This window comes from Chiloscyllium plagiosum, unplaced genomic scaffold (genome assembly GCF_037043375.1).
Source record: "Chiloscyllium plagiosum isolate Xiang-an unplaced genomic scaffold, Cpla_swu_hap1 HiC_scaffold_7, whole genome shotgun sequence".
Lineage (NCBI taxonomy): Eukaryota > Metazoa > Chordata > Chondrichthyes > Orectolobiformes > Hemiscylliidae > Chiloscyllium > Chiloscyllium plagiosum.
The window spans coordinates 96,255,090-96,270,342 of NW_028270145.1; the positions used below are offsets into that span (position 1 = coordinate 96,255,090).

The 15,253-nt window shown below is 39.9% G+C and overlaps 1 protein-coding gene across 1 annotated transcript in view; it reads left to right on the forward strand.

Annotated features, from left to right (window-relative positions):
• The window catches only part of clasp1a (cytoplasmic linker associated protein 1a), a 240,737-nt gene that overhangs the window by 162,643 nt on the left and 62,841 nt on the right, over positions 1-15,253 (forward strand). Inside the window, exons 27-29 of the mRNA XM_087989318.1 lie at positions 2,548-2,711; positions 6,968-7,046; positions 7,999-8,142. Of these exons, the coding sequence (XP_087845444.1) occupies positions 2,548-2,711; positions 6,968-7,046; positions 7,999-8,142 (387 nt within the window). The remainder of the gene's footprint in view (positions 1-2,547; positions 2,712-6,967; positions 7,047-7,998; positions 8,143-15,253) is intronic.

Here is a 15,253-nt window from a genome sequence, read left to right on the forward strand (position 1 = left end):
TTAAGCCTACTGCATTAATCAATAATTTGTTTTCTTGCATGTCCTGTCCTTTGTTGGAACTCACAACAGAGAGTAAGTGTTGTTTTTACTGTTTATCACAAACTAACAAATAATGAGGCTATTGAAAAATACTTTCTTATTTGCTGAGGAAGTTTGTTTCAAACCCTATTGCAAAGCTAAATCTCAATTACTGGAGTAGCTGCTGAAAGTTTAAAATGTGGCGTCCTTTATATTTAAGGAGTAATACAAATACCTTATTCTGACCACTCAAGCTAAGTTGCAAGATATTACATTAAAGTTTTTAAAATATAATGTCAGAAGAATGAAATAAAATTAGCACTGCTAACTTAATCTAGTTTAAAGTAATATTTGGTCAGATTTGCTTCTTCATTCCACCAAGAATTCTCATGTAAAACACAAAATTTTCATTATTTATTCTTTTATGGACTACCCATAGCATGCCTCTGGAGACTATCTTTAATTCCACTTAGTTCCATCCTTTCTTGGGGATAAAACTTGAGATCATGACCTCTTAATTGTAGATGCCTCAGTCCTTTTACTCTGGTTACTTATCTCATGCTTCCACATTACTTCATCTGGTTTCTTTCTTTTGTAATCAGACAATGTGTTTCCCCTGTAAATTCTCCTACTGGCGTCAAATCAAGCAATTTTTCAAATAAGATTTGAAGCTGTAATTAAGCCTTGCCCATCTCAGCACATGCTCAGTATTGAAGTCAGTGTTTTTTTTTCTCCGCCTACAGTGCATGTCTTATTTGTCGTTTACTTCGACGGTGTTCCCTTGGTGTAATGCGAACACAATAGGTTTAAATTGCAAGTAACCTTTCCAGCAGGTACCCAGATAAATTGAAAGGAGAAGACCTACTCAAATACCTCCCATCATCCGTGATGATATAGCCGGCTGTGAATTTTGTTGAAACTGACCTTTCAGTTCATTATCCCTCATTTGCTATTTCTTTGATCTGGTGAGGTAAATAGTTTGTATATCCCCCTTGTAAGTTTTCAGAGTATGTTAAATGTTTTTAAACAAATTTAGCTCCAAGACAAAAACATCACCACACTTCTTTGCAAGCATTGAGTAGGCATTGTGTGAATAATTCTTCAACTAGCTAGTTTTGCCTACTATTTTGTCATGATTTGGAGACGCCAGTGTTGGACTGGCGTGGACAAAGTTTAAAAATCACACAACACCAGGTTATAGTCCAACAGGTTTATTTGGAAGCACTAGCTTTCGGAGTGCTGCTCCTTCATCAGGTGATTGTGGAGAATTCTTATTCTGAAAGCTAGTGCTTCCAAATAAACCTGTTGGCCCATAACCTGGTGTTGTATGATTTTTAACTTTCTACTATTTTGTAACTCTGTCTCTTATCCTTTTAACATATAACTGTGAAGTTAGATTCTAAAGTATGTGAACTAGATATCTGCGACAACAGGATGCATGTATTCTGCCATTAACTATTAGTTCACTGAAAATAGTTTGCTGAAGGCTATTTTTCAGAATATTACAAATGGGATTTAGTAAGTATTGCTTGACTATATTTTTGTTGAATTAACATTTATGTGCAAAATTGATATTGCATCAGTTTCGAAATAGTTCGAGAGCAGTGACAGAAACTATGCAATTTGAAGTCCTGTTGCTATTTTATTTCATGACATGAACAAAGATGGTTTTCACCAGGTGGGAGCAAGGTAATTTGTGTTCCTAACACATTGGAATCCTTAGCTTTTTTAAAAAACAAACTCATTCTGTACAAAATCTGAAAGTTTCTATAAATTCTAAAGACAAGAGCTGTACTTGAATTAGGGCAGTGGTGGTGTGTTTCTGTCATTGGTTTTGAATTCCAGAGCACAGGCTAATGTTCTCCAAACCTGGATTTAAATCCCATTGCAGCAGAGAGTGTATTTTGATATCAGTAAAAATCTGGAATTAAAAACTAGTTGAATGATGACTATTTAACTATCCATAAATTGTTGTAATAATTGATCTGGTTCACGAATGTAATTCCGGGACGTAAATCTGCTAGCCTTACCTGGTCTGACCTATATTTGACTCCAGATCAACAGCAGAAGTATTGCTGGAGACCCTTAACTGCCCTCTGGACACTTCAGGGTGGTTATACATGCTGGCCTAGCCAGAAAGATCCACTTCCAATGGACGTACTCTTAAAAACACACTGTCCTCGTCCCTTAAATGGAGGTTCAATGGAGTGAACTGCATCTGGACCATATGATGTTAAAGTTTTTTATTTAAAATTCATATAGCTAAAAAGTAATGTAATCAAAATTATAGAATAGCCTTTTTCAATTTTATATCCTGTCATCTGTCTAGGTATGCTTTGTTTCAGTGGACATTATTTCTTTATTTCATTCACCTTCAATTACAAATTAATTGTGTAAAAGAAAAGGGAATGATATTTACAAGGTGATTTCTGCAGATTGCTTGTTTATTTGCAGTGTCGAAACGAATTTCTTGCTGGGTGGTATTCTATTGCCCTCAACAAAAATTATAAATACGTCCTCCTTTTTCAGGTATTCAGCATGTTTTTGGAAACTTTAGTAGATTTCATCATCATCCACAAGGAAGACCTCCAGGATTGGCTGTTTGTGCTCCTGACTCAGCTTTTAAAGAAGATGGGTGCAGATTTATTAGGTTCTGTACAGGCCAAGGTTCAGAAGGCACTAGATGTTACCAGGTCAGACAAGGAGCAAGCAGTTTCCTGTAATTTTTACTTGTATGTAATATTTTTCTGGGTATACTTTCTCATAATGATGTTTAACTGGGTGGTATTATGAAATAAGAATAGATGTGGTCTTTGATTGGTCAAGCCTGCTCTACCTTCAAAACTATCTTCTACCTCAACTCCATCTTTTCACACTTACCTCCTATCCATAAGTTCCTTTGTAGTCCAAAAATGTCTCAGTCTCTATCTTGAATGTACTCAATGACTGAGCATTCATAGCTTTCTAGAAGGAAAAATGCAAAGATTCACAATGCTTTTGAATGAAGTAATTTGTCATTGTCACACTCTTTCCTGATTCTTGAAGCAGTCTGCTTCTCTTAAAATTCATCGCAATGCATTAGTTCAGTAAAGATCTTGGCTGAGCATCTCCTTTGATTGTACGTCTCAACAGATGGCTAACAACCAAGAATGAATTGCAATTGTAATGTAGTCTGGTGCCATCTGAGATGAGTTAACTGCACTCCCAGTGCTGAGGGTGAATCATCAAAACAAAATTATCTTCAGATTATTTTCAATATTTGAGTCAAATATTTATAGAATATTTATTGATTTTGTCTGACAAACAGACCTGTCAGACTATTATATCCTATGCATTCACGTTTCAATCATTCATGTATAATCAAGAGCAATAATGTCTTAACATTAAAATAAAGCAAGGAAGTTATCAATTCTCTCCTGGCCAGAGCATATCCTTTAATTAATGCTACTAGTAATAAACTCCTGTCATTATCACATTGCTGTTTTTGGGAACTTGATCACTATGAAAGTATTTTGTTGCTATAAAGTCTTAATAAAGAAACAAAAGGGGACAGACACATGATATCGACTTAGGCATTCAAAAAGACAGAATCAAACAGAGCCCTATCGAGCCTGCAAAATCCTCTTTTCTAATGGGCCAATGGGCTGAGAAGTGGCAGATGGAGTTTAATTCAGATAAATGCGAGGTGCTGCATTTTGGGAAAGCAAATCTTAGCAGGACTTATACACCTAATGGTAAGATCCTAGGGAGTGTTGCTGAATAAAGAGACCTTGGAGTGCAGGTTCACAGCTCCTTGAAAGTGGAGTCGCAGGTAGATAGGATCGTGAAGAAGGCGTTTGGTATGCTTTCCTTTATGGGTCAGAGTATTGAGTACAGGAGTTGGGAGGTCATGTTGCGGCTGTACAGGACATTGGTTAGGCCACTGTTGGAATATTGCGTGCAATTCTGGTCTCCTTCCTATCGGAAAGATGTTGTGAAACTTGAAAGGGTTCAGAAAAGATTTAGAAGTATGTTGCCAGAGTTGGAGGATCTGAGTTACAGGGAGAAGCTGAACAGGTTGGGGCTGTTTTCCCTGGAGCGTTGGAGGCTGAGGGGTGACCTTATAGAGGTTTACAAAATTGTGAGGGGCATGGATAGGCTAAATAGGCAAAGTCTTTTCCCTGGGGTCGGGGAGTCCAGAACTAGAGGACATAGGTTTAGGGTAAGAGGGGAAAGATATAAAAGAGATCTAAGGGGCAACTTTTTCTCGCAGAAGATGGTACGTGTATGGAATGAGCTGCCAGAGGATGTGGTGGAGGCTGGTATAATTGCAACATTTAAGAGGCATTTGGATGGGTATATGAATAGGAAGGGTTTGGAGGGATATGGGCCGGGTGCTGGCAGGTGGGACTAGATTGGGTTGGGAGATCTGGTCGGCATGGATGGTTGGACCAAAGGGTCTGTTTCCATGCTGTACATCTCTATGACTCTATCTGGGGTCTAGTCCCAAAATTGGAAGACCTGTCTTACAGACTAGTCAATCAACAGCCTGACATAGTCACATTCACAGAATCATACCTTACACGCAATGTCCCAGACAACACCATTACCATTCCTGGATATATCCTGTCCCACAGGCAGTACAGACCTAGCGGAAGTGGCAGCACAGTCAGGAGGGAGTTGCCCTGGGAGTCCTCAACATTGACTCTCTATCCTGTGAACTCTCATGGACAAGGAAGGCACCTGCCTGATTACCACGTATCATCCTCCCTCGGCTGATGAATCAGTACATCTCCATATTGAACAACACTTGGAAGAAACAGAGTAGCAAGGGCGCAACATCTGCTCTGGGTGGGGGATTCCAACGTCACTACCGAGAGTGGCTCAGCATTGGCACTGATGATCAAGCTGATTGGATCCTGAAGGGATAGCTGCCAGACATATCTGCAGCACGTAGTGAAGTGACTAATGAGGGATAAACATACTTGACCTCATCCTTACCAGTCTCCTGGCTGCAGATGCATCTGTCTAGTCTAGGACTGTTGTGTTAAGAGTGACCATCAGACAATCCTTGTGGAGACAATGTCCCACCTTCACGTTAAGAATACCCTCCATCATGTTATGTGACACTATTGCCATTCTAAATGGGACAGACTCAAACAGATGTCACAAGTTAATACTGGGTGTTCATGAGGTGCTGTGGGCCATCAGCAGCAGCAGAATTGTATTCCAGTACAACCTGCAATCATGGCCAAGAGTATCTCCCACTCGACCATTACCCTTAAGCCAGGGATTCAACCCTGGTCAGCAGAGATTGCGGAGGGCGTGCAGGAAGCAGTTCCAGGCATATCTGAAAATGAGGTATTAACGTGGTGAAGCTACTAAACAGGACTACTTGCATGTCAAACACCATAAACAGCAAGTGATTGACAGAGCAAACCAAAGCGACCAATTAGTATCATAGGATCCCGACAGTGTAGAAAGAGGCCATTTCGCCCAACAAGTCCACACCGACCCTCAGAAGAGTATCCCAACCAGACATGTTCCCCTATCCTATTATTCTACATTTCCCTTGATTAATGCACTGAACCTACACACCCCTGAACATTATGGGCAATTTAGCATGGCCCATCCACCAAACCTGCACATTGTTGGATTTTGGGAGGAACCAGAGCACCCAGAGGAAACCCACGCAAACACCGAGAGAATGTGCAAAGTCCACGCAGACAGTCGCCTGAGGGTGGAATCTAACCCGGGCCCCTGTGGCAGCAGTGCGAACCATTGAGCCTGATTAGGTTTAAGCTCTTCAGTCTGCCATGTCCAATTATGAATAGTGGCGGACAATGAAACAACTCTCTGGAGGAGGCAATTCCAATAATATCCCCATCCTCCGTGATGGAAGAGCCCAGCACATCAGTGCAAACGCTAAGGCTGAAACATCTGCAGCAAACTTCAGTTGAGTGGATGATCCACCTTTGCCTCCCCCAGTACTTCCCAGCATAATACATCTACATCTAACTTCATTCATTTCATGTATCAAGAAATGGTTGGAGTCACTGGATACTGCAAAGGCTAGCAGCCATAACAACAGTCCAGCAATAAAACTGAAGACTTGGGCTCCAGAACCTGCCACTCAATTGGCAAAGCTCTTTCAGTACAGGTACAGCACTGGCATCTACCTGACATTGTGGCAAATTGGCCAGATAGGTCCTGTACGCACAAAGCAGAAAATATCCAATGCAGCAAATTACCATGCCATCAGTCAAGTGATGGAAGTATTCCTTCCTGTTCCTTCACTGTCTCTGGCTGAAAATCCAAAATCCCTCCCAAATGGTGTTGTGGGTCAATGTACAATACATGGATTGCAGTGATTCAAGAGACAGTTCTGTGCCACCTTCTCGAGGGCAACAAGGGACAGGTAACAAATGCTGGACTAGCCAGCGATGCCCACAAATGAATATTTGTTTTTAAAAACAGCAAGGTGGATGCTATACTGCGTTGTAACAAAGAGTGAGAGCAGGGTTTTCCCTTTGAAGTTGAGTTTGAATTGAGTTAGGGGGATTTCATAACATCCTGATCCTGCCCCCAGTTTGACAGATGCCATTCCTGCTTTTCCAACCTCCTGAAGCAAGCCTAAGGCAAGTAGGTTAGGAGGCTTACCTCTGTTTGCTGGACAATTGATCCAGTTCTGTACATCAACGTTAGATACTGTACTGTTTGCCCTCACACCTAAGCGGAGGTGCAGTAAGAGGGAAACAGCAAAATGAAAGGGTTTTTGAATTAGAAAATGAATGATAAAAGGGATGAGGGTGAAAGGCAAAATAATATAAAAGTTGCGTTTTAAAGTTTTTAAAAAGATTTGTTGCTATTTTTAATTTTATGTAGGAGTATTTTGATATATAAATGCTGACCAGTCACAAAATATAAAATTATGAATTCTGAAATTCTAACTCCTTTTCTTTGCTTGCAGAGAGTCCTTCCCATTTGATCAGCAATTCAATATTCTTATGCGTTTTATAGTGGATCAAACACAAACACCTAACCTCAAGGTTGGTTTAAAAACATTCAATGCTATGCCAGATAAATACTGGAAAAATGTCTTGAATTAATGAATGAATGTACAATCATACTTAAAAGCTTGAGATTTAATAGCAACTGAAACTTTTGAACTAGCTCAAAAGAAGAGATTCAGAAGATCCAATTCAGATTTATACATTATACTGAATTGCATTTTAGTTCCTACTTAATATACAGTTGTACCATTTCTTGATTTCTGCTAAATTCCAACATAGAGTCCCCACAGTGTGTAAGTGGGCAATTGGTTCATCGAATCCACAACGACCCCTAAAGAGGTCCCACCCAAACACACCCTAACCCTGCATTTCCAATAGCTAATCCACCTAGCCTACACATCCCTGAACACTGTGAGCAATTTAGTATTGCCAATCCATTTAATCTGCATGCCTTGGACTGTGGGAAGAAACCTGAGTGCCCAGAGGGGAGAATGTGCAAACTCCACACACAGTTATCCAAGGGTGGAATCGAACCTGGGTCCCTAGTGCTGAGAGGCAGCAGTGCTAACCACTGAGCCACCATGCCACTGCATCATGGAGCAAATTAACTGATGTTTAGCAGAAAGTAACAGATATTTGGATGACCAATCTTTTAAATGAGAAAAGAAAATTGCCATTTAATTTTTTCCTCTCTTGTGATGTAAGGTATTTTCCATTCTACTTGAATCCCATTGGGAAGTTCTTTTTCATGATATTGGTAGAGGTCTGGGAGCTGATGTCCAACACTGTGTAAGCTGGGAAAGATACAGCTTGCAGAGGAGAATTAATAATACTTAATGTACTTTTATAGTTTAACCCAGAATAAATTATATGTAGTTGGAGTGTCATATGTGGAGTGAAGAATTAAAAAATATCTCATCTTTCTGGATTTTGTGTTTACTTGTTCTGTCTAATTAATCCTGTTTCATACTTGCTTGTGATTTGAAAGGTTAAAGTTGCAATCTTGAAATACATTGAGAGGCTGGCAAGGCAGATGGACCCAGTCGATTTTGTTAATTCCAGTGAGACCCGTCTTGCTGTTTCCCGAATCATAACTTGGACAACCGAACCAAAGAGCTCTGATGTGAGAAAGGTGGGTAGTTTAAAATAGCTTAGCTTAGATTTTTTTTTTGTTCAGCTGAAATACTGTATAGTGGGCTATAGCCTCCTCCTGTGCTCTGTGATTCTGTGAATTAAACTTATATTTGGTTTCCCACTCTCAATTCCCGCTGTTACTTAAGGGCAATGTTTGTTTGTACCTCAACCTCATGACAGTAGCGTAAATCACTGCAAAATATTTGTTTCTTTTTAAGATTACCTTACTGTTTTAATTTTACTGCTCAGTCTGTCACAAAATTTATCCAGATACAGATGGAATTATTGGCCTTTGGCCAATGTAAAACATGATTGTTAAACCATAAAAATTAATTTGTTATGAAATTAAGCAATAGTTATTTTAATTGATTTGACCTTTTGGTTACTTAGAAGCCAGGTTTCTCAGTAGGAGTTCCTTCGTAATCACATATTTGAGCTTTGTGCAGTGATTGGTGCAATTGGTTACTCTGGAGTGTGATGTGAAATGTCTTCAGTCATTATTCAACCCTAAAGAAGATTTTAGAAAAGAATTAATGTGTACTCTGTAGAAAAGGAAAGGTTTGCTTATTTGCTTTGCTGTAATTTTGAATGTATTTTCTCCTCGAGGACTTCTCTGTTACTATCAACTGGAGAATGCATTTAATGTAGGGTTTAATGGCACATTAAGTGGAGTTCTTTGCAGAAAATGTCAGGCCACATTTCTGATCAAATGTGGGATATGGTGCATTTAGATTTCAGCAAGTATTTAAATATAATATGAGATGAGCAATTAGCCTTCAAGTTAGGAAGGCATGTAATGAAAAAGAAGCTCCCAAGGTAAATTATTTTTAAAAAAGTGAAGGATGATGATGAATGGAACTGAGTTGAAATGGCAAGTTTGCTGTCAAGCTGTCATGGATCAGGCGTAGGACACTCTCTGATTACATTTTGTGCGCATGATATGGAGCTGGACCAGAAAGGAAGCGCTTTCATTTTGCAGGGCAAACAAATTAAGGTGAGGACAGTGGTGGGGAAGAGATAAACTGAATAATTTGTGAAAGTGGACAGATGACTAGAAACTTGCAAGATTATAAGACCAAGGATATGGAATAAATGTCAGAATAAATAAATGCTTGTGATTGCAGGATACAAAACTAAAGGGATCTTGAAGCATTGGCGAAAAGCCCATTTAAACAAACACCACAGTGCAGGACAACAGTAAACAAAATAAATGAAACGGAACATAAATTTCAGAAGGTGATAATAAACTTGTTCAATAACTGATATCCACACCAGTGGATTACTGTGTAATATTCTGGTCATGGTACTATTTCAAAGATATCCAGTCATTGGAGCAAATGCAAAAAGGGAAAGCCAAGTTGATAGCTTAGGAGAATTGATCTACAAAGTGAGATTGAAGAGTTTAGGATTGTCTCTTGTGTTGAAGAAACAGCTTAGACAAGTACTTTTTCAACTACATAAGAACCACAACGTAAGAGATATTCAGCACCAATTTTTCTATCCTCAAACCAGGGCCTGCAGGCTAATTTTGGAAGGAGGGGAGGTCAATTTAGATTCCGCTAATTTAAACAAAGAATGTCATTGTGTAGAATAGTCTGCCCAGAATGGCAAATTTTGTTAACATTAAAAGATAAATATTTGTGCTACTGGACAGTTGAGAAGTGTTAATTTTTGGAATGCATCATTTGGCTTCATACATTTTTCTGGCCCTCTGACTGCCTCTGTTCTTATTTAGGAGAGAGAAGTGTCAGCCTATTTTTCTCAGTTTGTTTTTTGTAAACCAGCAACTCTGATATACTTCGTAGATGCAATTTAAAATGACTTTGTTGTGAACTTCAATAATTGTTTGTTTTGAGGTAATAATTGAAATGAGATGACAAACAATGAACGCTTCGAATAAGGTATCTGCAGAAGACTTGCAAATGAAGTTGCAATGCAGTGTCAACTGGAGTGTGGAAAGTTGATTAAAGGACAGAAGATAGTGTTTAATGGATGTATTTTGTATCAGAGGAAAGGGCAGAGTGGTGTTTAAACCAGTGCTCTTAAATGCTTGTGTCCCATTCACAAGTTTGATTAACTGAAAGTAACTTTTAGGTGACTTTGGGTGGATGTAGACAAGTTAGTAGATTGATCAGATCTTACTAGCTGCATGTGTCTTAGGGAAAGGAAAGGGAGATGCATTAAAATACCTATACTTTAGAATAAAGAGAGCACAGATTCCTAAGACTTCAGTAAAAGAATAAATCAGGAGTAATTATGAAACATATTAGTATAATATGGGGTAAATTTAGTAAAGTTATAAAAGTTTGTGAATTTTGAGAATTTGCCCGTGCAGGCAGAAGCAAAGACTTAAGTTGTTATGATATTGCTCAACAAAGACATTTTAGAAAAGCTTTTCATTTCACTTCACTTCAAAAGAATTCTTTTTTTTGAAAGAGATGTAGAAATTGTTTGCTATTGCTGATCTGAGTGTGTCGATCCCAATCTTTGTTTTGCCATCTTAAATTGGCAACAAAATAACATGCTATTTTGTTGGTTTGCTTCTTGGTTTGCTCTGCTCAGTTTTACTTTCAGATGGGTGTCAGAACCATGCCAAATTCGTTAAAATTCTAGGGAAAGAAGCTTAAACTTCGTAATGAATAACTTTTAATTATAGTAAAGGAGATTAGGAGGAGATCTGATAACCAGTCAATCGAGGGATAGGTTTCAGATCATGAAAAGAACAAACTAATAAGTGGGAGTTTTTTGAGACAGAAGTTTACTGCGAGTTGGGGTTTCCTACCTATTAGTACAATTGCAAGCATAATGCTACATTATTTTAAAAATGTAATTCCTTTTTTAAAAGAACGTATGAACGTGCAGAAACTTGGGCCAGAAGCATTGTGTGCTGAATGATAACCTCGATGAAATTGTACTTTCCTTCTGTAGTGATTTCTGAGAAGGGTTGATCAAGGAAATTGTAGCTTGTCTGCAGATGCATGCATGTCATTAGTTTGCCCCCTGTTGGCAGTAGGGAGCTTTTAAGTATTTGTGTAAATGAGATGTTTTGAAAGGGTGACAGTTTGCTTTTAGACTAAAGCTAAAATAATAAAGAAGGATTGTTTTGTCAGAGATTTTTTCATGTATTCTGTACAAGATTCATTCACCCAACATAGAGTAATAGAGATATACTGCACAGAAGCAGACCTTTTAGTCCAACTCATCCATGCCGACCAGATACCCGAGGTAAATCTACTCCCGTTTGCCGGCACCCAGCCCATATCCGTCTTAAACCCTTCCTATTCATATACCTATCCAGATGTGTTTTTAAATGTTGTAATTGTACCAATCTCAACCGCTTCTCTGGCATCTCTTTCCATATACACACTACCCTCTATGGGAAAGTTTCTTCTTTCGTCCCTTCTAAATCCTTCCCCTCTTACCTTAAAGTTATCTCCTCTAGTTTTGGACTCCCCTACTCCAGGGAAAAGACCTTGGCTATTCACACTATCCATGCTTCTCATGATTTTAATAACCTCTATAAGATCACCCCTCAACGTCCAATTCTCCCAAGTAAAATAGCCTCAGCCAATTCAGCCTCTCCCAATAGCTCAAACACTCCAGCCCTGGAAACATCCTTGTAAATCTTTTCTGAACCCTTTCTAGTTTCACAGCATCCTTCCTAAAGCAGGGAGACCAGAGCTGAACATAGTATTGCAAAAGTGGCTTAACCAATGTCCTGTACAGCCGCAACATGACTTCCCAACTCAATGCACTGACCAGTAAAGGAAAGCATACCAAACACTACTTCACTATCCTATCTACCTGTAACTCCATTTTCAAGGAACTATGAACTATACTCAGGTCTCTTTGTTCAGCAACACTCCCCAGTACCATACCATTAAATGTATAAGTCCTGCTCTGATATCTTCTGATAAAGCAGCACCTCACATTTATCTAAATTAAACTCCATCTGCCACTCCTTGGCCCATAGGCCCATTTGATCAAGATCCCGTTGTACTCTGAGGCAACCTGCTTTGCTATTCACTTCACCTCCAGTTTTGCTGTCATCTGCAAACTTCTTAACCATATTCACAGCCAAATAAATGACCAAAAGCAGGGGACCTAGCACTGATTCTTGTGGCACATCAGAGACCTCCAGTCTGAAGAGCAACCCTCCACCACCACCCTCTGTATTCTAGGTTTTGAGCCAGTCATGTTTCCAATTGGCTCGTTCTCCCTGTAGCCCATGTGATCTACTCTTGATAACCATGAGTCTACCATGAGGAAACTTGTCGAACGCCTCACTGAAGTCCATATAGATCCACTGCTCTGCCCTCATCAATCCTCTTTGTTGCTTCTTCAAAAAAGTTAATCAAGTTAGTGAGACACGATTTCCCACACACAAAGCCATGTTGACTATCCCTAATTGTACCTTGCCTTTCCAAATACATGTAAATCCTGTCCCTCAGGATTCCCTCCAACAACTTGCCCACCACTGATGTCAGGCTCGCCAGTCTTGATGATTGAACAAATTAATAAAAGCAAAATAATATGGATGCTGGTATCAGAAGCAAACACAGAGAATACTGGAGAAACTCAGTAGGTCTGGCTGCATCTGTGAAGAGAGGGAGAGACAAAGTTAATGCTTTAAGTCTGATATGACTTTTCCTCAGTACCAGTTAACTCTCAAAATGTTAACTGTTTCTCAAGATTGATCATACAGATTAAGGTTATGCAACAGTGCCTTCTTTCTGGAGGAACGTTAGCCTGGATTTTCCACTAGCCAGACAGTTGTTATGCCAGCATAAACGGGAATTGTGTAAGGGGTCCCTGTGGAATTCCCATTGTATCACATTGCCTGGGAAATTGAATTTTCTGCTGTTCAATTTTTCTATGTCTGTAACCTTCTGAAGCTCTTAAAAACATTGCCTAACTCCTGAGTAACTCTTAAACTGATTCTGTCCTTACCTACACATCCCCAGCTACACCTCCCCCAAAACATGAACTGTCACAACCCAAACTTGACCCTCAATGTCCCTCACAAATAAACCCATCCTGGCCATTCGTGCTACCTGATCTGGTGGCATGGGTGACCTGACCCATCCTCCCCTCCTGCTGAACCTGACCTGGCACCTACGCTGACATTGGACCTGTTTGTTTGGTATCCTATTCGAGGCATCCTCATCACTTGACACCCTATTCTCCCTACCCATCTAGCACCCTGCTCTCCCAGCACCCTAACATCACACTTGTTTCATGCACTTAATGGGTTGACAGTAGCTGTCAGGACCATTTAGATTTCAGAATATAGCATCTGACTGCTTTGAAAAAGGAGGTGCAATTTGTCTTCCTCTGACACGTCTATGCTGTGCAAGAACTGTCAGAGTTGAGGTATGACCGAGGGTGCATTGAGTGGACTCTCCCCTCAGAAATGCGGAACACCCTTCTTCCATTTGAAAGGAAAGGGCAGAGAAATCTGACCCATTAAATGCTGTGAAACCGCACTTAAGGGTAGCTCCTGCTTATTACCAAAAAAGGCTCACCTGTATGTATTGACCTTCCTGCATAATTATTTATCCAAAACTGCATCTGCTTTACCATTTCTTCTGAAACATGACAAGTACTTTAAGTACCATCCTGGTGAAGCTACATCTCGGGTCTGATTGCATGCTAAACAATGGAAGCAGCTTGCAATAGACTAGGTTAAATCATCTCGCAACGAATGGATTAGATCTAAGCTCTACAGGGCTGCAACATCTAGCCATTAATGGTGGCGGGCAATTAAACAACCAACAGGAGGCAGAGGCTTCCCAAGTATTCCTATCCAGTATGATGGGGAAGCCCAGCACATCAATCCCAAAGATAAGTCTGAAGCATTTGCATCAATCTTTAGCCAGAAGTACTGAGTGGGTGATCTCTGACTCCTCACACAGTCCCTAGGAACACAGGTGCCAGTATTTAGCCAATTTGACATGCTCCACATGAAATCAAGAAATGGCTTAAAGCACAGGACACTGCAAAGTGGGAAGGCCTTTGTCAACATTCTATCATAGTACTGAAGACTTCGCCTTCAGATCTTGCTGCACACCAAGCGAAGCTGTTTCTGTGTGGCTGAAACATTGGTGTCTACTTGACAATGTAGAAAATTTCCCAGGTATATTTCCCAGGTATATCACAAAAATATAACTAATCCAACCTGGCCAGTTACTATCCTAGTAGTCTGCTGATAATCAGCAAAGTGTTGCAAGAGGGGCTTGACAGCGCTGTCAATTGGCATATCCTCAGCAGTAACCTGGTCATTGGCACTTATTTATGTTTCGCAAGGAGTACTCTCTGCTGGCATCAATATGTAAGATGCTGAACTTGAAAGATGTGGGTGACTGTATTTGGCAGTCCTCCCTGTCCTGCCTTTCTCAGGTGGCTTACTTGACATCAACGAGCCCTTGCAAAACTAGATCAGTGGGAATTGGGGTTAGGGGCGAAAACCTACTTGGCATAAAGGAATATGCTTGTGGTGGTTGGAGATCAATCATCTTAGTCCCAAGATATCAAAGCAGGGTAGTGTGCTTGCCCCATTATCATGAACTGCTTCATTAATGATCACTTCTCCATCGTGAACTCTGATATTTGCCAATGATTGCACAATGTTCAGCACCCCTTCCAACAACTCAGATACTGAGACATCTCCTGTTCGTATGCAGCAAGACCGAGTCAGCATCTAGGTAAGGCATGACAGCTGATAAGTAACATTTGTGCCATACAGATGGCAGACATATTGACCATTTCCATCATGGAGAATTTAACATTGTTGCTTGACATTCAAAGGCATTACTAGTACAGAATTCTTCACTACCAATATTTTGATGTTACCTTTCCCAAAAAACTGAACTTGAGCATCCATATAAATATTGTGGTTACAGAACAGAGCAGAAGGTAGGATTTCTGCAAAGAGTAGCTTCCCTCCAGGCTTCCAAATATCTGTCCACCATCTACAAGGTGTAAATCAGGTGTGCGATAGAATACTCTTTGCTTGTCTGGATGGGTACAGCTTCAATATTTTAAATAAAACTCAACTATCCAGAATGAAACAGCCAACTTAATTAACACTCCATCCATCCCTTCCGACC